General features: G+C 38.7%; 1 protein-coding gene across 7 annotated transcripts; it reads right to left on the reverse strand.

Annotated features, from left to right (window-relative positions):
- Positions 1-1422: 1422 nt before the first annotated feature.
- Positions 1423-24427, reverse strand: MARCHF7 (membrane associated ring-CH-type finger 7). 7 transcript variants are annotated; one of them, XM_062579049.1, is made up of 12 exons: positions 24331-24427; positions 19242-19379; positions 18987-19143; positions 15410-15568; positions 13367-13538; positions 11627-11794; positions 8527-9315; positions 8205-8358; positions 7776-7945; positions 6513-6622; positions 4953-5066; positions 1423-2390 (listed from the first exon to the last, which is right to left on the reverse strand). In XM_062579049.1, the coding sequence occupies exons 2-12, from the start codon at positions 19268-19270 to the stop codon at positions 2088-2090; spliced, it is 2325 nt and encodes a 774-aa protein (XP_062435033.1). In that variant the 5' UTR covers positions 19271-19379; positions 24331-24427; the 3' UTR covers positions 1423-2087. The 7 variants fall into 7 exon arrangements, 6 of the variants coding, with proteins under 6 accessions (XP_062435033.1, XP_062435031.1, XP_062435029.1 ...); XM_062579050.1 differs by adding an exon at positions 4067-4115 and having other exon boundaries at positions 2205-2348; positions 8205-9315; XM_062579047.1 differs by having other exon boundaries at positions 1423-2348; positions 8205-9315.
- Positions 24428-26419: the final 1992 nt, after the last annotated feature.

Consider the following 26419-nt stretch of genomic DNA (forward strand, 5'->3'; position numbering starts at 1 on the left):
CCGCCCGCGCCCCTCGTGCCCTCTTTCCTCCCGCCCGCGCGCAGGAGGCCGGCGCCGCTGGGGCCTCGCCGGCGGGAAGGCGGTGCGGCCGGAACAGGCCCGCGCACGCTGCCTCAACGCGAGCCCTGCGCGCCGCAGGGGTTTTCCGCGTTTCACGGCAATCTGCGCGAGACCTCCGCGGGGAGGAGAAGTGCTTCCGTGCACACGTATGCCGAAGGACGGACAGAGGAGTGCACAGACGTGCAGGCGGCACAAGCGTGCTTTGTGCCACCGCCGCTGGTTGTAGCTGCACACACACTTCTGCAGACATCTAGGTGTCTCCACAGATCCGAACTGCCCTCACCGAGGAGGACACGGCCGATGGCCTGGTCTGCTCCGGGCCTCTGCCTTTCTGTAGGTCCCAGGTCTCCCCGCCCTGAAGAGTTCCTGGGCCGCAAGGAAGAGCTCTCTTTCGGCAAGGCAGCCAAAGGCTGCCGGAGGGCAGAATTCAAACCTTTTTCTGCTTTCCCCTGACAGTACTGGCCAACGTCACTCCTTTTTCCTCCTTCGTATGGGATTTCTACTAAGGTGCAGGGCTGCTCCAGCATGACAATCTGTCCCTTGAACCAAATTTGTCCTGAGCTTGCAGCTACTTGAACTGCTTACCTCCTCTGCATGTTTCTTATTACAAAGACAGAAAGAGATTAATGGAAAAAAAGCCCACTTTATTAGGCTATGAAAGCCCACATTCATAACTCTGGCTGTAGCAAGCACACAGGAAACAGCGATACGTTCACTATCTGATGGTTTAGTTGCTACACCAACTAACTCAGAAAGGATAAAGCATTTTTACCATACATCTGATCTAAAATCCTGCAGAAGTTAGAAACATCTTCACATACATGTGGGCTTTTTGTTTTCAAATGAATGTCTGAAAAACAGCTGTATTTTATTTAATTCCAGCAGTTACACTTGTAAGCACTGGTGCCAAATACTTGGTGCTTAGGGTTACCAGAATGTGCATGGAAACACACAACTTCCTCAATGTCCAATTTCCTTTCAAATCTTAAGAGATGACAGGCCGCCTCATGTAAATGCTTACAAAGCCATTTCTTCCTCCCAAATTTATTTACACATAACTGATCAAAAAGAAGATAAGGTAATTCAACGTATCACATTCTTTGCAGTTACATATTGTTACTGCTATCATTTAAAAAGTCACTATTTATAGCAAATAGAATCCTAATACATATATGACACTTTATTATACCATTGTTCATTAAAAAAAAGCTGCTTAAAAATTTCAGGAGCAAGTTTAAATGTCTGTATATGAATTCACAAACATTAGTAAAAGGTACCACATACTACAGCTTTTTTAAGTTTTCAAATGTACGTTCTAGTAAACATTCATGCTGGGGGTGGACGGGAAGAGGACAATACCAGTACAGGTGCATACTTCATTATCATCTTTATTTATAAAGAAGTGACAACACTAGAAAACACATTGATAACCAGTGCTTTGAACAGTGAAGGTGGGATCTAAAAAAAAGACTGATTAAACTAAACAACTTTAAAGTCTTCATTAAGTTGCATATCTGCCAGGAATGCTGAAATGCAAGAGTTTACATCTGCAATATTCCATAATGGAATAGCCACATAATATCAAATATAATCTTCAGTTTCCAAAGCAGTACATAAAAAAAAAACACCATTAAGTATTAGAAGACCACTGCAGGTTCTTATTGCTTTGAGTAAAACACTCTTCAAAACTGAAAACCAAACCATCTTTACAGTGTCTTGCTCATCCTTCTGCTCATTTGATGTTAACACTGGAAACAATCAGTTACTATATGAGACGGCAACAGAGGCATTAAAAAAAAAAAAGTCCTATTTAAGTACATGGATACCCCCTCCCCCTACTCCCTCAGCCCCCAAACCCACAATTACTACTTAGTGCCAGTAGAGCAGTAAAACTTGATAGACAAAACCAGAAATCCGACTACAGTAAGAAGGTAGCATAAAGAGAGATACAGCTTCCTTAAATATTCAAAATTTGAAGTCTTTCAAAACAAAGCATACCAACCCACCATTTAAAAAGGGAAGTTGCTTTAGATACCTAATTCTTGCACATGCTGAGTAGTTCTCAAGTCCACTGATTTCCACTGTGCAGCAGCTGATTTTGACTTCAACAATGCTTCAAAAACTACAATAATATTTAATGCGCTTTTTAATAAAGAATGCGAAAAATAAATGCACATTGATGTTCCTTGCCAGCTCAGCATCTCTGCAGCACTTCCACTGCCTTGAGCAGTACTAAGCAGTGTCAAAAGTTCTACCAGTATCACTGTCTTCAGAATCATCCTCAGAAGCTGTTGGAACAACATAGTATAATCAAAAGCCTTCATAAAGGTCTGTGAAATGCAGAATTACAACATTTTTAATACAGAATGAGTAGTAGAAATAAAGGTAATTTTATAATGCCAGTAACAGATTATCAAAAAACCCGACAGAATTTTAATATTATCTTGCTTAAATTTTAAATATCTTTCATGACTAAAAATGTAGCATTTTAAAACTGAACTCAACTACCAGCTGCAGTGCCCTGCTGTTCTTCCTCAGCATAAAATAAAAGAACATGTGATTATGCCAGAGACTCAACTTTTATGTAATTCTTACAAGTGACTAATTCCAGCAGTAGTAACAGGAGAGTATATACAATCCATGACAGCTGCACCCAACCCAAGCGAAAAACATGACTCAGAGTTAACTACTTGCATACTCAGGTATCTAGAAATGTTCAGTATTCTAAAACAGAATAACTATTAAAAATATATATTGTTTAATACAATTAAAATCAGTCTTTGAAGTAGATGCTCCTCTCCCCACCCCCCTTCTTTCAGTGTATGGAAAATGAACATGAATCCTAAGTATGCACAAGATTTCCTTGTAAGACAACTTAAAAACAAATACACACTTGTCAACTGTGATAAAAAGTCAGCACAAACAACACATGACAAACTTATTGTAGATATCTTGTGTGTAACAGGAATTTTACCTGTTCTCTTGAGCAAACTGTTGCCAATAAACTATTTTCACCCAAGAGTCAATCTCAAAGTCCAACTCAACATAAAGAGGGATGTATCGTCTGTCTTGTCACTTCTGCATTCCCCCAAAAATGCTTCTTAAAAAGGAATTTTAACTAAAATAGTGTCAAGAATAAATTTTAATTCAGTATTCCTCACCTGCAAGTTAGGTAAAGCCTTTACTATACATAGATCTAACTACTGTGTGAAACACCACTCATTAAAATTAATGAGGAAGACAAAGAAGCACACACCTAAGGAATTAATTCTCACCTCCACAATCCACCTTTATTATTAAAAAAGTAGCTACCTAATGCCCTGAATATAGAAATAATCATCTGCTTAAACTAAAGGAAAACTTCTTTTGACAACACTTCCTGTTCTACTCTGAAAACAAAGTCTTATGGACTGAAAGATCAATTCATATGTAAATTTCGCCTTTTGGGGGGGACAAACACAAATGCACTAGAAAAAGAAGTAGGCAAAGGTACCCTTCCATTGCCTATTCATAATGTTCAGGAACTGAGAATTTAACCGCAATGAAGGACTCGTACAGTGAAAAGTAGGCTAGTGTTTTGCCGAAGTTGGCAACTGCTGAATTTGATTCAAAAAGTGGGTAATTCCAAGGGATATGATAATTAAGTGCCGTCCAATCCAATCCAAAACATTGCCCTCCTACTACAACTTGTGAAATGTTATAGCCTGAAGGTCACCAGCAGTTCCATAACTATGTAATACTAGAACTAAAATAACCAAACTGTAACTAGTGAGGAATCTTGGTATCACTTGCAGAAGATGCTTCCCCAATCCCTTCTCCTGCTGGGAAATCAATCATGGAAAATTAAATCAGTTCTCCCCCAAAATAATTCTACTGAAACTGTAAAAAGTTCTGCTGGGCAAAGTCAATTTATCAGCAACTAAATTTGGTAGTATGAATCTTGGCAGAGAGAACTGTATCCATTTAACTTTGAGTGAATCTACAGGGGTGGGGGAGAAACACCTACTTTCAATATCTTCCATATGTGCCTGAAGAGTTCTTGCAAGGTTAATAAACTAGAAATAAGGCAGAGAGAAAGTAGTTTAAAAATTGCAAAGTTATCTGCAGAAATTTGCAACAAGTTAGCAGATTTCTTTTTTCAGTAGTACCCTCATACCAAAGCCTCATCCCAGATCTGTTCTTCTAACCCATTTGCTCAACTTACAAAAAAAAAAAATCAATACAAAATTTATTAAATAGCCCTGCATTAGGCTTTGAATTGCTATTGCACAGTAATTTCAGCTTCCACTTTATGTCAAAGGTTTCTGGCAGTAGTTAGTGGCACCATCTTCATGTTCTATAGTCATAAAACACATCTGTTTTAAGAATCAGACACTTATCAAAAAATGCCAGTTTTACAAAAAAAAAAAAAAAAAAAAAAAAAAAAACTAAAAGCATTTCTAGAAATTCTAATGCAGAGAAATGTAATCCATTTCAGTTAAGGCACAAGCATCCAGTCAGAATACATCTAAGGAAGAGTTTTGACTAATGCTAGAAAGTTACACTACAGCTAGTAAACTTCAGAATATAATACTGAAGTATGTATTTAGGGTCCAATTCAGTAGACAAAGGTTACAAGGTCCACACCTTTGCAACACAGAACAGCAAAATGAGAAAAGGTTCAAATATTCTCAGCTGCATGCTTTATACAGAAAAATATTAAAGTTTCATATAAATTTACTGTAATCATGATATGCAGGGGTGATCAGTTACCAATAACCTTGACAATAGTGATTTTACACCACATTAACTGGAATAAAGTATTATATTTAGTTTCAGAATAAACATGGTATTACTGTATTAAACAAATGTAGATATGATCAATCTCTTCCATGAAATTAGTGCATACTTACTCTGACACGTGTGCTGGCCTCACTTGCGGTTCCTAGCATATCTGAAAAGCGCTGTTCACATAAGTGTAACAACACTACAAGGTAGAGACCAGAGCTGATGAATTCATAGTCTGCCTTAAAGGAGATTAAAAGAAATTTTCAAAATGTTAGTAATGTGTCTACATACATAATTCAAGAAGCAGAACTAGAATTAAGTTTTCCCGGAAGTATTATACAATTATTCCTCAGTTGCTTCAAGAAAATTACAGAGTATGTATTAAAAAGCTATTATACTTGTGGTTCTTCCCACTCACTCTAGATCTAGTATGTTTTCCTCTAAGTTAAATAGAATGACTTCCACAAATGAGTTCTGAGGCAGTATAGCTAGTCCACAGGCAGGAATCCAAGGATCAGCGTATACCACCATGTGTAAGAATTACTTAAAAAAGAAGAAAACTACAACTATTCGCTAGGGGCCACTGAAAAGCCACCAATGCTTTATGAAAAGACGGAACAAGGGGATATTAATGGAACTTTACGGTGGTATAAACATTCTGAGACATGATTGTCTCTGCTAAGGTAAGAGCTTTGAAAACAGTACCGCTGATTTTAGAGAGTCAATTATTTAGAAACAAGTTTTAAAGCTCTTCCACTTCTATCGCAGTACATTGCCATAGTCACCAACACTGAGCAGTGTTAAAATATTTGATAGTATTGTGAAGAAAAACTGTTCATATCCGAAATCCAAAAATGGAGACACAGTTAAGATAGCTTACTCCAAGTAATAAGAAAATTAGAGGCTGATGTTTGGCTGAGTTCACACTTGTGAAAGTTGGCATCACTTGGCAATATTTTCTTTTAACTTCTCACGTAGGTGAATTTCATTAGCCTTTCTACATTCACAGAACACAATCCAAAGGCATGAAAAATCCCTCTGAATAAAGTTGACTAAAATAACCCCAGCCTTAGTTAATTATTCATTCTAAATACTAAAAAAAAAAAAAAAAAAAAAAAAAAAAAAAATCCAGTCCTTCTAAGATGTTGCATTTTATATAGACAGTAATATCTATAGGCCATAACTTCATTTTTAATTTTGGAAAGGACTTAGAAGAAGTTAGTCTCTACTACTAAGTCTCTACTACTACTAACAGTAGTTTTTAATAGTAAATAAATAAGTTTTAAATAAGTATTTAACTGCGTCTAAAAACAGCTACATGGAAAGCCAAATCATCATTAAAGGAATTTGAAATTCGTTTAATTTCGTGAAATAATATTATTTCCATTGCACCTATGTGGCAAAGACACTGGGCTGCAAAGCTAGATGACACATCTGCAAATAAGAAAAGATAAGAGAGATATTACCCTTACTGAAAGCTCTGAAATGGGAAGCACAGCAAGAAGACAGAATTTGTCTGAATACTGAGCAGGAAAAATCAGTTCCAGGTTTACGTTACATTATGTGCGTAACAGTCCTTTTGAGGACAGCCATTTTCCTTTTTTTGGGGGCGGGGTGGGTGGGTGGGGGAAGCTACCCTCCCAGCACTAAACCAACACTTACCAAATTAGGCAAAATATACTAACTTGTTCATTTGCATGTGCCCTATAGAGTTCATGAATATCAAAGTCTTCAAGATTAAGATGCAACTTCTCTTTACACAATTCACAAGTAGTTACTGCTTCCAAAGAAGAACCTGGTGTGGAGTTAAGAAGGTGACAAGTCAGTGTTAAGTTGTTACAATCAGAAACAGAGGACAAAAAGTATACAAACATTATAAATTATAACTGATTCTTGAATTTATTTTGGAGAGCAAGGTTACAAGAAAAGACAGCCTCTGATAGTAATGTAGTAATTATCTCCTCTGTCTGAATTTTAATGCTATAGAGTGTTTATTCTCCATCAAATTTTTTCTCATATTCAATCTAGACATTCTATGCTTCTTACTGAAAGTCTGGCATGAAGAAAAAAAAAATTGCTGCTTAGGCTGTGTGAGTTCTACAGTAATCCAAATGTACTTTAAAATAGTAATAATTCAAAATAATAAACATTTCATCTCAAAATACCAGGTTTAAAACAAGTTGCTCCACAAGCAACAAGATTAACAAGACAGGTTAATGGTGGACTTGTATCTTATACTTGTTGATTTACATCTAAGAAGTTGCATACATGAAATGAAAGTCTTCTGTTAGCTGAGGCTTTGAAAACGTCCCTATTTAGATGTGGATTCTTCAGTACTGAGTAAACAAGTAAACAGATACCAGCATCTTATTTAACCATCTCCATGCCCTCTTCCAAGCCGCCTATTTTCAGTCTTAGAAATACTATATGTAACTACAAAGTGCTCAATGAATTTAAAGGTTATTACAAAACATTTCTACAGTGTGCAATTTATGAAGTGTTTCTTACCAAAAATATTCTATATATGCACTTTGAAGAAACTTTTTAAGTAGTTTAACTGCTCTGAACAAGAGTTAACTGACCTTAAAAAGTGAGTCTTACAAGAAAGTATGGTAAAAAAAAATACTTTAAAAAGAGTATGCAGTCTCATAAGAAATATGAATTACACTTTTTTCTTTTCTTTTCCTTTTTTCTCTTTTTTCTTTTTTTTTTTTTTTAAGATTAAGATACTTACCACTCTGCTACAATCAGCCTGTCTCTAACTCTTAGTAATAGCTAGAACTGCATGCACTGAGGGAACAAAGTCCCTTAAAGAGTAGTTCTAGAGATGCCCTCTCCAAATCAACCTCTATTTTTCAAAGAAGTGCCATTAATATTAGTAATGGTAACCCTACTGATAAAGCTCCCAGTCTAACTGGAAGTCTATCTTAATCTAGACTCTGCTTTACCTGAATTAATCTTGGACTGCAGCCATTTTTTCATGCACTCTTGGTGAACATATTGCAGACTTCCAGTGCATTTGCATGGCTCTATCAAAAGGTTGTTAGAACTTGCAGAAGACATCTGACAGATTCTGCACAAGTCACCCTCTTCATCTTCAGAATCTTCTAAAAGCAGGCTGAATAGGAAGAAAGATTAACAAATGCTGTGACACCTTTAATGTAAGACTTTGCATGATGGTAACTTCCTCAGTAAACTGTTCTCAAATCTCAGGAATAAAACAAGTTTCTCTAAGGACAAAAGTGACACCATAGGTGACAGAGGACTGAGATGCACCCTTCTCTGAATGAAAGGTTCCTTTTAATATTAAAGTACCTGAATTAACATGTGAGGATTTTGTGTAATATTTATTATCTGGAAAGAGTATACTGATTTACCTCTCTTTAATTTTCTGGAGTCTTTCTGGATCTCTTGAAGGTGGTACTTTAGCCTTGTCACTTTCTTGTCCATCAGACTGATTCCAGCCAGAGGGAATAATATCTACAGTTATCATAAGATTGTCAGACAGACTGCTTCCTAATGTTGGAGGCACTGCAAAGCGAAAGAGAGAACTAGGCAGAATTCCAGAGCTTCTCCTACTGTGAGTTGAATCTGGTGGGGAGGCAGCAGCTGTAGAGATACCAGATACTGCAGGTGTTGGTGGTCTGTTAACAGAAGCCCTACGAGGGCTATCTGATGCTTCAAGAGAGGTCTCCTCACCTGACTCTCTCCTTCTGAAGAGATGTTGTGATCTAGTAGGTGCATCAGAGGTAGAGATCCTTGCAGATTCATCTCTTCCTTCTCTCCTCCTTCTAGAGAAGAGAGGTGTACATCTGTTCCTCAAAGATGACGATAACCAGGATCCTGTGCTCCTACTTTCAGAGTCTGGTCTGTAACTTTCCCCATCAGAGTCATGATTTTGTGAAACTCCTGATAAACCCCATCTTCGTCTAAGAAAACTAAATCCCTGAGAAGCTTCAGATGTCTGAAGTCCTGGAACTTCAGGAGCTGCAGCTGCATTAGTGCTAGACAGAGCAGAAGCTTGAACTCTTGGAACAACACATGATTCCTCAGAGCCTAATGATCTTGTAGGCAACGAGTCTTGGCTAGACCTTCGTGAGAAAAACGTAGATGACATGCTAGACGCTAAACGAGACAGCAGCTGTCTGGTTGTGCGTCTTCCTTCACTATCAGCTGCAGGCCCATTCAGTGACCTCTGAGTGGATAAAACCCTTTCAGAACCATCTGAGGAAGGAGTTTCATCTCTAATGGTAGTATGAGAACATTCTGACTGCATGCTCCTCTGGGGAGATTCCATTCCACTTCTCCTTTGTCTTGAAGGATAGCTGGATCTTGAAGAGCTCATATGAGAGTCTCTGTTGAAAAACGATGGCTGATGATCAGAAGGCAACTGGCGGTTCATGGATGCGTTCAGCCTCAAAGTGCTTAATGAATTTTCTTTTGGTCTTGCTCCCTGTGCATATGAAGAGGCAGGCCTGTCGTGAAGATCTGTTGCGAAAGAGCAGAGGAGAATTAGTATGAGTCTAAGTTATTTCAAATTTGACAGGTAGATTCTAGAACAGTATTAAATTTTACTTACCAGAATTCTGTATGCTAAATCGAAACTGATATATTAAACTTATCTGAAGTATAACACCCTAAAAATCTTCATACTGTCAAAGGATGATTCATTCGCTTATGTATCAACATGAAATAGTTAACACTAACCATCTGTCAGAAGTTAAAGAAGAGTATTTACATTTAAAAAACTCCAGCAAACTATGTAATACCATTAAAAGATCCCTTCTGCCTACAGACTGAGAAAGATAGCTTAATCAAAATTTCAGCAACATAGTAGTCACCAGAGCTCCTTAAACAAGTATATGGATAAAGCAAAATATATTCCCCCTACTAGTGCAACAAAAGTGACCCTTAATTTTCAAGGTATCAGAATAGAGAGATCTGCAATCTACTACTTAAGATAGTATTACACTGTTCAGTTTGGATAAGAGAACTTGGATAGTATTTTAATTCAATATGTACTGTCTTATAATTAGAATGTTTACCTTAAACCCAAAACTTTTTTAAAAGGGAATGCCCTAAAAATACCATAGCTCCATTGTTCCACACTAAAAATCTCATAGCTCCACTGTTCCACCCTAAAAAAGGATTATCTAGCTATTGCTTCTATCAAAAGAAACGTGACAACAAAATTTGAATGCTCGGCTATGTAACTGGCTTAAGCAGGATCAGATGATTATTGATAACCACTCTGCATTAGTAATCTCACCTGCTCTTCAACTATCAATTACTTTAATTACATATGGCCAGTCAGTTAAGTATTCCCATAGCATTGTCTCCTCCCCCACTTTTAAGTGTAGGTTCATCCACCTAATGCTTCCCTGTATTTTCTGTAAATGCTGCATATGATTTCAGACAAAATGAAAATAATTCTAGTGTAGCTGAACTATAGTTAATACTATGTAAAGCAGCTGAGGAGGCTAGTATTAGCAAGTCTCCTTCCTCAAAAAGTGGCTGGGTGCAGAGGAAAGTACACCCACACAACAGCAGCACCAGACTAGCCTCAGAAGAGGAAAAAAATCACTTAATTCCCTTTGATATTTTAACCACTTAACAAACGTAAATGGATTAAGATAGGGAGCAGAAGCTTTCTCTGGTATTGAAACCTTTCATGCAATTTTTACAGTTTCTGCACTTAAATCACTGTTTTAATCTCAAAGCTGCAGTTTGTACATCTGGCAGATCCAAAAGAAGGAAACATGTCTGCACTGATGCTATGAGCCTGCTATATGGTCTTGATTACCCAGTAGGGAACACAGTTGGAGTTATTTTTATAGCACTTAACAATGGCACTACTGCTAAAAAGGCAGTACGGACAGCACAAAACAAGCCTGCTCACCCATCCATTCTCCCCTGCAACACTCATGAGGCTCTGCCAAACTCAATCTTCCACTTACGTAAAGAGGCAGAGAGTATGACAATGACATTAAAGAAATAATTCTTCTGGAACGACTGTAGCAAGAAGTGTGGTACTAGTGTTTCTTTTCTCCTTACATGTTTCTTTACAAAATCACTATGGTGATTTTATACCTCAGCATTCCAGATCAGCACTAACACATCTGCAAAGTGGGGCAGATCAAGACTAGTGACTAGTTCCTCTGTGGAACAGCTACAAAAGGCCACAGGTCTGAACAGAGAGAAGGTAAAAATGACAGCACAGAAGTCCATACTACTGCTAACTAGTTACCATTAAACAAATTTCTCACTACAGTTGGGTAGGGAACTGTAAAGTATGCATTTATTAACTTTTATTTTCAATGGTCCAGCAGTTTTCCCTGAATACCACAAAAGAAACCAAGTACAAAGACAGAATACCATAGTTGTACCTTTGCAAGAATTCTTCCATAGGTCAAATAGCATTATATTTATTTTCCCATACTTCATACTAAAGGCCTAAATACAGACCTTCAGATGAAAGAGGAGGGAGGAGGTTTACTGACCATTCACAGTTACAGTGGCAGTTTCTTATAAACTGAATGCATCTACAACCTAAATACAAAAAGCATATACAAAACTAGGCTTCATTCAATTACTATTCAGCTTCAACATTCATATATAATTTAACATTTTATCCAACACAAGGAATGTGGCCAACCAACTTTATGAAAAATTATGCCATAAAATTAAATAGATCTTTTGACTGTGTATTACATAAAATTTTTAAAGAATAACTGAAGAAATCAGCAGACATGCAACTTAACCTAATCTATATACAAGCTTTTATTTGTGTAATACATACATGTTGAAGATGAGAAGTCACTGTTTCTGTGGCTGTGATCCACCAAATTATTAACAGACAGATCTGTTCTTCTTTCTAACTCTCTCCGTTCTCTCACCAGCTCAGTTCCCAGAGAGCCAAGCACCACTGATGATGACCTGGGAATCCGACTATACCTCCAGGAGGAATCTAGAAAGAAACAAGATAATAAATCCCAGGTTTTTATGATCGTTTAAAAATCATTAAAAGTTAGTACTTATGCATGCGTTCTCATCATACAGTATTAAGAGTGAGTTCGACAATACAGCTAAGCTGATCAGGAGGCTAGCTGCCAACAGAAGGCGAAGAGTAAACAGCACTCTGCTGATGCTGGCACTCATTTGATCTTGCAGCAAGTTGGTTCCGGAAGCTAAACCAGGAAAAAGGTAATCATACTTTTGTGAAGAGCGAGACTCATATTTACACTCATACTGGATAGGAAAGGGGGAAAAGAAATAGATTCTGGCCTTCTAGTGGTAACTACTTACTAGATAGGCTTAGCTGTATGGAAAAATGGCAGTTTGAAACTTAGCAAATGCTGCCACTCTAATGACACTTCTTAAACGCTCCTGAGATTCATTTTCCAGAAAGACATCTGAAGCTTAACAGCAGCTTAGACACTACTCTTAAGAACAGTGACAAATATTGTTCTCACTCATATCATGGAGAGTAAAACAAGCTCCAGTATCTAAATAGTGAACTGTAAATACTTCAGCTATGAACAAAGCTCTAGTTCCAAAAGACACTCTTCAATGGCTCTGAAAAATTCACCTTGCTTTCATTATAGTGTTAGTTTTTTTTATCCATATTTAATCACACATATAATATCAGCAATGTGGCAAACAACCAATCCACAATGGAATGACTGGCACCTAAGAAGAAATCTTGATGTTGATTTTTTTATTTTTATTAACAAATAAGAAAATATCTGCAGGACTGGGATTTGAGCAGGAATTTACTAACTGTTATTTGGATGGCTGTGATTCCATATGGAGATATAAAAAGAACATAGATGCACTCTGACAAGGTTAATTTGTATAGATGTAAAGGTCTGTTTCAAAATGTTCTAGAAATAATTTCAGTGCAAGTTTTTGACCTTTGTTTCTTGGCCTTTAGATTGTTGTTAGCATGTTGCGTATATCACATCTATCCAAGAAACACATACTTATTCACAGTTTCAGTGAAAATCTCAGTTTTTCCGGAAAGAGCTCTCAGCATACAATGTTTATTTTTGCCTGGCCTGTAAAATGATTTTAGTCCTACTAAAAAGGACTTTCTCCCCTCACCCCTGCCAGCAGTATTCTAATCTGCCACGCTACTCCATTTTATGGAATACAGAGCTATGTATAGATAATGATTTCCTTTCTGCTGTCCTTAAAACATGTAGGTTTACCCATACAAATTGGCCCTTGAAACAGTATTGGCTACATTCATTCCTGTTTTGAAATCTTAACCAATCAGATATATTCAAGCCATGAAGTTTGCCTTTACTACAAATGGAAAAGGTATGAGGAATAATTTTGAAAATGTAATACATTAATAGCCTTCTTGGTATTTTGAATGAGGCTATCAGTGTGAAAATACTCTATTGAGCATAAGTTTTTAATATTTAACAGTTTACTACAAATTTATTTCAGATTAAGTCTTCAAATTTGGTAAAGACTGATCTTATCACATTCAGACAGTTCTCAAATAGTTCAGTTCTACTAATCAGCCTCTCACCTGAAACTGCATTCAAGCCATTATTTCTCAGAGAAGAGGTAGACGTGCAAGATAGCTTTGGTCTCTTTGAATCGCTGTCTCGCTGCTGGCTATTCAGTCTCGAATATGCTCCCTGAGTTCTCTCCGACTCACCATAACACACAGATGTAAAATGAGAGGAGGAAGGTATAGACTGAAACAACATTAAAAAAAACCAAGACAAACGAACAAAAAACCCCATACAATTAGAGTATTTCACATATGCTTTCTGTAGCCTAAGATACATAATGCTGCATATATAAGACTCACAAAAACAGTAAATTAACTTTAAGATGTAAAGCCTTTTTATTTGAAATTATTGTAGGACTTATGTTTCTGTCCTCGATTCGTATTTCCAGGTTTAATCAAGACAGTCCCACCAACAAAAGCTGGTTTCTATCACAATCAGCCTTATTTTTATTTTTAGATTGATGTGTCTCATAGAGGAAGAAGATATTCCTCATTTAAGATATTACAAACAAGCTACAAAATATAACTTTACAGGTCTCCATTATATATATAAGCAATAAGGAAAACAATTTCATAATTCAGAAAAGGCTGAAATCAATTAACTCTATTATTTTATTTAATAGTTTGTTATTAATCTAGCTCATCTTTCACCAACCTAAAATGCACTTAGTTAGCTAGGAGTTAGCTCTAGCTTTTAAGTAAGCAATTTAGATCAGACACGTTCTACTTGAATGAAGCTGAAGCACAACTCAGGAAGTTGAAAGTAGAGGGCACACAAATTTTGCAATACACAGCACTGCTAGTACTGAATAAACAAAAAAAGATGTGCAAGCTTATTTTTCTTTTCTGAAATAAAAGACAAATAGTCAGATACAGGAACTAACATTTCAAACTAAGTACAAAAATGGGTAAAGTTCCCTCATGAATCATCAATTTAACATAAAATTTATCTTTTTAATCACTCGATTTTTGATAAGTTGAAGTTTCAGAAAGACTTCCACAATTTATTTGTACTAGAACTTAAGAGAAAAATTAAATAGCAAAAACATTCCATTTTTAAAATCCCAGACCACCAACTTAACTAGAAATGTAAACCACTTACAAACAGACTCAGTTTGTATTCCAACTACAATACAATCATTCACCATTTTTCCCCTGAAATTAGCATCCCCACACTGTATCTCATCCCTGCTAACTTCTCTGAAAGAGTCTTTACCATTTAAGTCACAGTAAGAAAACCAACACCTTTTTCAGGTGTAAGCTCTCAAGACAAAGCATCCAAACATTTCAGTTCTATGGTCAATAGCATTTACACCTGTTCAGTGTTTTCACCCACAGCTTTTCCCTACACCTCTCTGCTTTTCCTATCTTAACACTTCTACTGAAGTTGAATTTTTTTTCCCACCCTACAATGCATGAACACATTGAAGCAAACTATTTTTATTTAATGCTTGAGTTATTAGGGCACATTCTGAAGCCAAGTTAAGGCAAGTTGTTTAGGCCTGAGCCTTGCTTCTCAGTCAGGTGAAAAATAGTTTGGTCTCCATTTTCCTTTACAGTATCCAATCATAAGACTTTAAAGTACAGTCAGAGTATGAGCTACTCCCATTCAAAAAATATTGTGTTTCCTAGAGTAGATTTCAAAAAACTATGAATTTAGTGTCAACTCAGAAAGCTGGAACCATCTTAAGAAAGGTCCCTAAGAAATATCTGATAGAGCAAGCTGTAATGAACAGTATTAATTTTGTTATGAATAGAACTATAATATGTATGTATAATCTCCTCCTCACTGTTTTTTTTTTTTTTTTTTTTAATGGAGATTGCAGAGCCATTTGCACCTCAAATTTCAAATTTATTTCTTAGCTATTGGTAAAATTAACCTAGAAAGTACGCATAATTATTTTCATCCTTCTATTCTGAACTGATAACATCCTGGAAACATTAGCAGAAGCTCCTGCTACCAATTTTTCAGATTGGGAAGGCTAAAGCAAGACTCCATTTTCTTGAGAGAGAAAAAAAAAAGAAAGAAAAAAGTTATGCATTAACAATTCTTACCAATCTGTTTCTGCTTCCCAAAAATCTTCCAGACCGTGGATGATCAAGCGTCCCTGAGTAGTGAGTTGGAGAGGATGTTGTAAGCTTCCAAGGAGTTTCATGAGCCTCTCTTTCTCCAGTCTCCCAGTCTCTGCTGGAACTATTCAATACACTTGATTCCTAAAGAACAACATGCTTATATGCATCTCGCAACTCAAAATCAACTAAAGACATTATCTGAAAATTGAAAATATGGGAAGATGGTGGTACTAACAAATTTGTAGCTGCAATGCTTTCATTTTAAAGATGGACATCCGCCCTCTCAGAGGGCTGCAGCATCTGCCCCTATGAGAAACAGCTGCGAGAGCTGGGCCTCTTCAGCCTGGGGAAGAACAGACTGAGGGGGGATCTGATCAATGTGTACAAGTACCTGAAGGGAGGGTTTCAAGGGGACGGGGACAAACTCTTTTCAGCTGTCCCATGTGACAGGACAAGAGGCAATGGGCAGAAACTGAACCACAGGAAGTTCCACCTGCATGTGAGGCGGAATTTCTTCCCTGTGAGAGTGACGGAGCCCTGGCACAGGTTGCCCAGAGAGGTTATGGAATCTCCTTCTCTGGAGATCTTCAAGGCCCGCCTGGATGCAACCCTGTCTAACATGCCCTGGGTGACCCTGCTGAGCAGGGGGGTTGGACTAGATGATCTCCAGAGGTCCCTTCCAGCCTTACTGATTCTATGATTTGCTAGTGAAAAAGAAAATGTTGAAATGTAGGAGCTTTGGGGTGTTACCCTATGTAGATCTTCCAGGAAGAGGGCAGAAGTAAGGACCTCAACTTCCAAGTTTTAAAAAAACAATAAAATAAAACACAGATGTACAAAGAGTTGCATCTTCCTGCATTAAAGCAGCTAAGACAGTGTCTTGTCTTGCTCTTTAGTTTTAATAAAGAATTGTGACAAATGAAAAAGTAATATTTTGAGCCTAATAACAGGATTTATTTTAATAAAGAACTTGCTCTGTCCTAGTAAAATAGATAACAAATACAAACTATGCAATCAAGTTATTATTCCTAAAGAAAATACATTGCTACTGCAAGTAATATAGTATCTTCCCCCTCTTAGTCCTTCCTTCCTACAAGCACTTAAATTTCTTATTTCTCTGCAGTCTATTCTAAAAATTCCATCATTGTGCATTTAGTGTGGCAGGCTTGCAGATTAGCCATTATTCACTCTAATTGCATTTCATGCAAACAAACATGCATTTCTATTTTCACTACAGAACTGAGACTTGTGTGTCTTAAGTTTCTTATAAATGACAAATATCAAAAACTACTGATAAAACAGTAAATAGCACTGGGTAAAAAAAAAAAAACACTTTGGGCTTAAGAAATAAGTAGTTTTAGTCACTAATTTCAGACATAGTGCAAAGGTATTGAACCCACAGTTTGATACGCATAACAAACTAAGACTGTTTGGCAAAACAATCCTGTAAATAAACACTGTTGCTGCATAACCTCAGTACAAAGTACCGAAATTCTTTTAAGTCTGATGTCTGCACAGCAATGACTATAACTGTCACACTACAATGAAGAATGTTCCCTACTTCAGCGAAGACTTTACGTTAAGAAGCCAAATACCCAAGTTCAATTTTGCTGTGTATACCCAAAGCACTATTTACATTTATGCATTTTTCTTCTAAATGAAGTATCTTTTAAATATCCTGGAACTGAAGCAGATCTTAGCATTTTATTTAAGGTAGGCTTCTGAATGGCTTAAAGTGAGAAGACCTTCCTATTCTGTTCCTATTTGACTACTTAATCCTCATCTAGACTAGTTATCTCTTTTGCCCCAGTCAAATGGAATCTTAACCTGCAAGTAATATTGCAATTTGCTCCCACTAGTTCTGTAAGTAGCAACAGTTAGTTAAGTTTCCCCACGCCTCGCCCCGTTAGAAAAAGAGTAGTGCTTAGTGGTTAAAAAAAAAAAAAAAAAAAAAAAAAAAGAAAGGGAAGAGGGGGGACACAATATAACCTTCTATACTATTATTTTTCCTATGTTCAAATTGGAAAATATTAAACAAATCATTCCTCATATTAGGAAGCACACTGTGCTGCAGGAATTGCCAAACGATAACACACAGGGCAGTGAAGAGGCTGCAGTTCACGTAACAAATGAAATGCTGTAAAGCACACACCGTCCGTATTTCATAAAAGGGGAAAAAATAGTTTGGGAACATATCTGTAATTTCATAGCAGCCGTTCAGCTCAAGATCTAATCTTCTGACCAACAGCTTTCAGGGTGGTATGTAGACTGAGTGGGTGCATACATGCCAAATAAAAAGCAAGACTACTGTTTTTGCTGTGCAGATGGACAGTAAAAAATATGTAGGAATCCAAAAGCAAAAAAGCAAAAAAGACTTAAAGCTACCCTTAAATAGCTTTAAGGGTAATACCCTCTGTAGCCTACATACTAACAAACACAGGCATGGGAGATGCAACAAAACAGTTATAAACACATGACTATACACATATTGTGCTAAAAATAGTTAAATGTTCTAATACCTGTAGAACTGTTTCTGGAAAAGGGATTATATAATACAACGTCTGCTATAGCTTGTCAGCAGGGAATTAACTTTTAACAGTTTATTCAAAAACTATGAACATTTAGTCACAAAATTAAGATCAGAGGTTGAAATGGGCTTTAATCTCCGTGCCCCAAAGTGAGAGTTGCTGACAGGAGTAGAAACCAAACAACTTTCTTTTTCTGTTAAATCCCTCAAAATAATTTCTCAAGTACTTTAATCTCCACCTACCATAATACTCTTTCAAAGCAAAAAGTGTCTGCAGTGTTGCATCTTACTCTTGAGCATGGCTTCCCCTCTCCCACAGAAGCAATTTGATTACAGTGTAAAATCTTGGGATGTGATACAGCAAACTCCTCACCCCAGTTCTGTCTATTGCAGACAAAGCCTAGTTGTACTAACATACTAACAGTATATGCTAAGACTGGAGGTTCTTCTGTTTCTACGATCGCAAAATTCAAAGTAGGTCCTCATGGCAGTACAGCCTACTGTCAACTCTTAGGACTGCAGTCCTACATGCAACAAAATTCAGCCCAAAATCTCATCTCTCTTCAGCAGAAAATCCCATTTAGTCAGGTTTAAACCTGCAGTGACGATCACCACAGCAATGAACAGCAGTACCCTGGACATGCTTTATTCAACCAACAGCTGAGTCTTAAAACAGTTTTTAAAACCCAAACAGAAGTGCATAAAGTTGTATATCAAAAACTACTAGTTCATACTACAGAACACAGTCATTGGCCTGACCATCCCAGAATCACATAATGAGTAAGGTTGGAAGGGACCTCTGGAGATCATCTAGTCCAGCCTCCCATCAAATCTTTGAATTTTAAAATTAATCTTTTTTCTTTCTTTCTCTCCCTCCCCCCCAAATGGAAGACACTGAATAGGACTTTTCCTTACACTTCCTTATATTTTTGTCCATTTGTTGGGTGCGTGGGAGCGACAAACAGCCATTAGATTAATGGGTAAACAGCTCGAGTGAATTCCTACTTTATGGAAAGACACAAAACACATTACCTGGTATCCAGGCTCTAACCTCCGCGAAGACTCTCTTGCACCGTATGCACCGGCTAAACTGCTTCCAGTTAATGTTCTAGATCCTAGAGAAGTGCTAGAGGCCTGAACAGATACCCTTCGAGGAATTCTTGAGGGTTTAGACTCCATTCTTCGTATCCTGTATGAGGACATAGTGATTACTACTTCTTTTAGAAGCAGGGACATCCGTGCAAAACATTCACAAGTCATTCTGAATGCATCATCATTGTGACTCACATTTTTAAACAGAGCTTTGGTCTTGTCATACATCAGTAAGATGGAAAAATGAGTTCTTTCCCTAATCTTGTATGTCTTCTCTACATCTCCTCTACAAGGCTCCTCTTCCTATACTCCTACAAGTCTTTGAGCCTGAAACTGTACAGCATTTAGAGTGAGACTCCTTTAAGAACTCCGCAGCACTAACATTAACGCAAAACGAGCCAGAAAGTCTTCAGGTTTCCCAAATTCTTAAACCATCTTTCTGTTAATCAGTTGCATCCCAAACATGAGAAGCTGGAATAAGCACTTGCAGAAGCAATACCCAGACTTATTCTTTAAAATCAAAACTATGAAATTTCACTCTACTCTGAAATAATTGTAACTGCAGTCTCAAAGAAATATCTCACTTATCCAAGTTAACTTCCACAAAAAGTAACAAACAGCTACAGCATACACATGTATATATGCATTTGCCTTTGTCTTGCCGAGGATATATCCGCTCTCTTAAGATTTCTAGGCATTTCAAAACAAATGCTGGTGCTTTTTCCACATGAGAAGTGATCCTGTGGTTGTTCCTGTATTTGAAAGAGTGTTTTGACTTCAAAACCTCAGGATAGATAGTGAAGTGGTTCATTTGTTAATATTCTCAGATTTCTCCTCTTCAAGAGGGCATGGAGAGGACTGGACCACGAAAAGTAACTCTTAACTCAAAAATTTAAGAGAAACTGCAGTATCCTCAGTGGCATGGTACAGCGAGAGTAGCACAATAACAACTCCTGAAGAGATGGCAGAGAACTTCATCAGTGCAAGGTGATCTGCAGAAGTGGTGCCCGCTGCTTTATTTAACTAGTTCTAATTCCAACCTAATCTTTCGAAGGTAGAGATGAGAATAAGAATAAATCAGAAAAATCATCAGTAAAGTAATCATTTTTCCTCACATCTGGCAACACTCATCAGTAAAACTGTGTTTGAAAAGCTGCAGCAATCCTATGATGCACCTAATGACTGGCTGCAGTCATGATGTGAGTTCACATATTCAAGATTTGTAGTATTAGCTGAAAGCAATGCTGCATTATATTCTACTCAGTAAAAGCTAGCTGATACAGAGGTACATTGATCAGTTTCCTCAACACCATTTTTATTTTGGTTTTGTTTTTTCCAAACTGCTGTCGTGCTGCAACACAGCAGCTGGTGGTGATTGTAAAGCTGCTGACTGTTCAGTCACCAGCTTTACAATACAGGTCACATCATAAAGTATCCTAAATGCTTAACTGCATAAGTATTTTATTTTTTTAAATAATTATTTGAGCATAACAGGTTCATGTGGATGCTTAATTCAACACGTAAATATATTCTAAATGGGATCTTCAGATGGTACGAAAGAGCTACTAAGTTGTACTGTGGAGCTGTACATCAGTTAGTAGACTTAGCTTCAGGCACTAGCAACCTATTCACTTACTTTTGAAAGCGATATCATTTGGATAAACAAGATCATCTCAATAGCCTTACCATTTCAGGAATATGAACCTCTCAATCGCCCAGTCTTAGATTAGGAATCTGAAATCATGCAATGCTTAAATTTACCAGTCTGTATTTAAATCCTCAAGTAAACACTGAGCAATGATATGTAATTCTCAAAAATGCATTAAGCAGTGTTTCAAAGAATAGAACATTATCAATCAAGGAAAAAGGGGAAAAAAAGAAAAAAAACTCACAGTAATGACAAATCTAATAATCATAGTCACACCACTTTATGCTTGTTGTATATTATTGCACAAGCAAGGCATATATTTCCTCATAATATTTTTAATATTCTGAAAGACATTGTAATGATGGTTTCTTTGAAGTTTAGTCATTTGGCAAAATGTGTACTGCAAATGTAGTACCTGTCTGAAGCTGCACTGCATGTGTAAAAACAACTACTTGCAAACTGTGACAAGATGAATTGTACGTCACAGTAATACAGCCTAGGGTGTATGTTATACAGATAACTGTAGGTTTTCATGAGATTTGACTCTCAAAGCACATTTTGTCTATGTGTTACCCTGTACTACTAAGTATATTGAGGACACACAGAAAAAGGGATCCAACCCTGTACTACTAAGCACACAAATGTTGCTGCTCTTACTTGAGAAAGGGCACCAGCATCAGTTTGGCATCAGTTTGGTTCTGGATCACTCTACTTCTGGATCACTTTGCTTCAGACAGAAGTGGAACCAGCTGAACTAACTGACAGACAGCGAGATGTAAAATACACAGAGGTTCTAGAAGAAGGGAGATAAGCTTCTACCAGTAGAAATTAATGCCCAGGTGAACAGGGAGAAAGAAACAGTAGTCTAAGAAGGGAGAACTTTAAGACTAAAACAGAGATCATCTAATGCTAATAAAACTTCTTATGCGCCACCTACAAACAAAGTAAGACTCTCCTCAGGCCAGAAAGGACAGAGAAGACTACTTTGGACACCACAGCCAATTAATCTCTGGAAGATGAAATGGAATCCCAAGATTAGCAAATTAATTCTGCAGGTGTACATAAAAAGACACAAGGCTAATTTTCTCTTCTGGTGCTGACCCTAAAAGGACAATTTGATCAATCAGCTTAATCCCATAAATTAGCAGAAGCATTGTCTTCTGTGATTTCAAATCAAACAGATGTCAAGATGATACTACCTATATTATTTGCTTGTTCTCTAAATGAAAAAGAAAAACACAAGAACAATATATAAAAATGTGTTTAAACCACCTAAAGGCAACTATATGCTAGAAAATGGAAAATTTAATATTTCAGTTAGTGCACACACATTACGATTAAAGTCCTTTAACATAACCGTACAATTTTTCTGCAGTCTTGGTCTCAGCCAGCGAACAAGAGGGATCTGCTATAAAAGTGATTCAATGTTGTATAATAAGAGGCATTTGACAACAGGAATTCTGCTTCATTTGATGCAGAGGCTGAAAGATACCGAGAAAAAGGTCCTATGGACCTAGTATTCTGCCCAAGAAAATCGAGTTTTATCTTTGCCTTTCGATAAAGTTTGAGCAACATGAAGCATATCATTCTAATCAAAAAAAAAAACTACTACAAAAGAACTCTTCATTTTCTGGGCTATTATAGCTCTACAGGTTATCTGGAAAAACTAGATATAGGCATCTCAACTTTGGCAAGCAATACTATTGGAAAGCCTTCTATTTTTATGTGGTTTTCCTTTATCCAATGCTCTGTGGAAAACCATTTCAAGCACTGTGAGTACTAGGGAAAAGCTTGAGAAGTGACCATCTTCATAGATGGCTCTGAATATACACAATCATATATGGCTTATGCTGATCACACTAACACAATGAAGTGTTCACCAAGAATGTACTAAGCTATCATGGCATGCAGGGCAGAGCAAGACAATGATCTCACAATAAGAAAAAAAACATATTATTAAAGTCCAGTAGTACTTGTCTGTAAGGGACAATATAGCTTTTACAGGATATTTCAGAATAGAATATATCTTTTAAAAAATACCAACAACTTAAGGATTTTTTTTTGAAGCAGCATAAAGACACTCAAATGAAAACCTCCTACACTGTGCAATTCCCATGCAGGAATTCACCAAATCCCAAATGATAACTAACATACCGCAGTGAGTTTTATAACAACACAGTACTGTCACCTCAATTGACACAGACGGTAGTGTTGCTGAAAAATACTCAAGCAACTTATCAGAGGAACCCATCGCAAATTCTAAGTGGTATTAGAGCCTGATTTGATTTAAAAGCCTGTTGTTGCCAAAAGGAAAGAAACGACTTATACTTACTCGAATCTTATACTCGCCATGCACCTCACTGAACCACCTCAACTCACCATCTAGACAGAAAAACACTTCTGGTTTCTCCCTGATTTTGACATTTTGATATTACTTATGCTGGTATCCAACAGTAAGGGGAGCTGATGTAAGGCTGATACAAATGAAAAATGGCAGAGGGAAGGGAATAGGGGTGAGACACATTCCTCTCCTCATCAAAGCTAACTGCTACATCACAAGTCACGTCAAATTTGCAATCAAAATCCCACAGAAAAATCTGGCAGCAACTCCTGTGTCTCCTGGAGTGACAGATATATGTGATACGTCTCAAGACCGCACAAGAAAACAAGCTCTGAAATCAAACTTTAAATTTAACTTGAGGTTGTATCTGGGACAGTCGACCAATTTGTGTAAGACCGGAGGGTGCGGAGGGGGGTGGTATTTCGAACAATCTATTTTGAGCACACAGCTCACTTGTCTTGCCCTTCTTAATTTGCCATCCATCCAACTATAATGCAGAAGATCTACTAAACCTAGCCTAACTACAGACAGAGGTAACAGCTGATAACAGATTTGATAGTTTTTTTGTAGAAGACCAGTGGAACTGTTGTAGATAACAATTACTCACAAAATATATATTTTTATGACAGACAGGGTAGAGTTCTGGGACAACTCTCTCAGTTTGCACAATTCATTGCTCAGGTTTTTCCTTAAACTTGAGTTAAGGGAGGCTGACAAAACTACAGCAGGCTTCAAGGTGTCCCGCGATGAGGAAAACAATTTAGCAACGAGAGCTAATCACCTTCCCCTGCTTGAAAATGGTCTGCGGTACTCTGGGCTCCCATTTTGCACAGCTGCAGCAGCTCGTGCCAGGGCCTGAGCTGTTCCCCAGGAGCAGAGTAAGCAGGCTCTAAGAGCAGGTGCTCCGCACGGCAGCTGGCAGAGGGCACTACCCCCTTCCCAGACCAACCCCGGTCGGCACTCCAGGCCAAGGCCGGACAGCAGCCCGGGCCAGGCCGCAGAGCAGCCCGGCGCACTCCGCGCCGCACCTGCGGAGCAGGGGCTCCCCAGAGGCGGGGAGCGTATCACACCGCTCCGAAACCCGCGCAGGCGGCAGAGAAGGCGAGAAGCAGGCGGCAGCCAGAGGTGCTCGGCCCAGGAGAGGGTGGAGGAGCCGGCCCCCGGCCCCGACCCGGAGACAAAATGGTTCCCCCGCGCCGGCCAGCTGCTCGCTGGCCCAAGCTGGGCACCCAGGCGCGGCCCGGGCCGTACAGGGACGCCCTCCCCCTTCAGTGGCACCAGCGGGCCGTACTCACTCTCACAGGCGCGGCCCCCGCGACACGGGCACTCGGGAGCCGCCGCAGAGGCCAAGGCGGCCGCGCCAGCCCAGCCACCGCCAACGGCCTCCCGCTGCAGCACAATGGCGGCCGCGCCGCGCCCGCACTGCCAATCACCGCCCGCACCGCCCCTGCCCAGCTCTCGCGAGAATTGCGGCGCGGGCGGCGGGCGGCGGGCGCGCGCGGGCTGCGGCGAGAGCGCGCGGGCTGCGGCGGGCGCGCGCCACGCCGCGCTTTAGCGCGTGCCGCCGCCTCGCCGCGCCGTGCCGCGCCGCGCCACGCCACGGAAGCAGAGCGGGGCCGTGGGAGCTGTCTCCACACAAAGCCTGCAGTGTCATGAAAGGACCCCAAGATTGGGTCCAATACTGCTCATCTCAGCGGCACAGAGGTTGTTGCATTTATAATTTGTAATTATGGCATTCTGCAAAATTAAGGTGAACTGAAAAGCCCAAGCATTAAAGCTGGAATTTCTTTTCTTTTCTTGGAGAAGCATCCAAAGACGGCAGTTTGAATCAACCTCCAGGGTCAATATTCAGGCTTAAAACTGCAAGCGAAAGTGTGAATTTTCTTCCTATGCTCCATTCTCTTCCCAATTTCAATCTTGTTTTATAATTAAATCCACACTATCTCTTGAACAGTCTTACATAGCCTGGGTTTGGTTTCTGTTCCCTGAGGAACACAGGAGGATGGTTATATTGGAAGCAGCCTCCTCAGCTGCAAAGCTATGGAGATGTCATTTATTTTAATTGTATTCAGACTTCAGTTTTGACCTCCTGAAAGAAATAGACAGTGGCAGTCATTTTTAGTTAAGGGCAAGAGTTTGCATGACCTTATCAAATCAGGAGATGATCTATCAAATTCTGAAAATGCCAGCCTTTGCACGATGTTTGGCAGTCCTAAACAAATGATGGTTTCTGGCATCTTCACACTCTACAAAACATGATAGAGAGTCTGAACTATGAACCAGGATCTGAAGAAGGTTGGATTTGCCTTTGGTGTTTGTCATGCTAGTCATGCTAGTGCTATGAAGTCAGGGTTTTCTGGCACTGCAGTCACAAGTCTCAGCATTTCGGTAATGCAATACCCATCTGTCATTAGACTAGTGCAGTGCTCTCCTGAATTTCAACATCACAGTGAGTGCCCTAGATTGCATTGTTGCAAGCTGGATAAGAGGTGTGCATCTCTTTAGGAAAGGGGAAAAAAAAGAAAAAAGAAAACAAATGCCCTGGCAGAAAGCTACCACCCATACAGGTTCAATGTGTGCATGCCTAATAGCTCTGACAGATCTGGGACAGATATGAGTAAGACCAGCCAGGCTGGTTACAAACCAGCCGGATGGCATCTCTGAATGGTAGGGACAGAGCTATGTTTAGCAACTTCCTTTGGCCTGTTACACCCCCCACCCCGTGCTTTTAACTGTGGTGTTCTGTATGTTTAGATTATGACTGGTTTGTTCAGCAGTCCTCTTCCATAGAGAAATTATGGGCAAAGTAGTGGTGAAATGGAGAGAGAGAAACAAGAGAGAGAAGCAACTGAATGAAACCTGATAGAAGGGAAAAGTTGTACTAGAAATAACATCAATAGCAGAACTGAAAAAGCATAGAATGTTTAAGCAACTTAACAATTCAAACTTACAGAAAAACAGTCTGAGGAAAAAAAAGTGGAGATAATGTCGAAAGGGATAAAGACAGAGAAAAAGCATTTGCACACTTCGCTGAATTTTACACAGTATTGTTCTGGAGGCAACAGCCTACTTCTGACTGCTGTTTTTTGCTTGTAGGCCTGCTGCATTTCACTGGCACTCCCAACACCATGCTTATTGAGTTTGGAGAAAGCTTGGCTATAGCAGTCAGAATCAGGCTGTTCCCCCTGCCAATATTATTTATGTGGCATATCTGCCTCCAGGGAAAGAGGACAGCTGTGAATGGACTTCATGAATCGTTCTAGCAGTAGCAGCTGTCCTTTTTCCTGGTTAGCAAGCAAGAACATTGGTGGAAAGTGTTAGATGTACAGTAAATCCAGTGCTTAAAGGAGGCATTCTACCTTTTAGTCATGCATCAGTCAACTA

The sequence above is a fragment of the Rhea pennata genome, chromosome 6 (genome assembly GCF_028389875.1).
Source record: "Rhea pennata isolate bPtePen1 chromosome 6, bPtePen1.pri, whole genome shotgun sequence".
Taxonomy (NCBI): domain Eukaryota; kingdom Metazoa; phylum Chordata; class Aves; order Rheiformes; family Rheidae; genus Rhea; species Rhea pennata.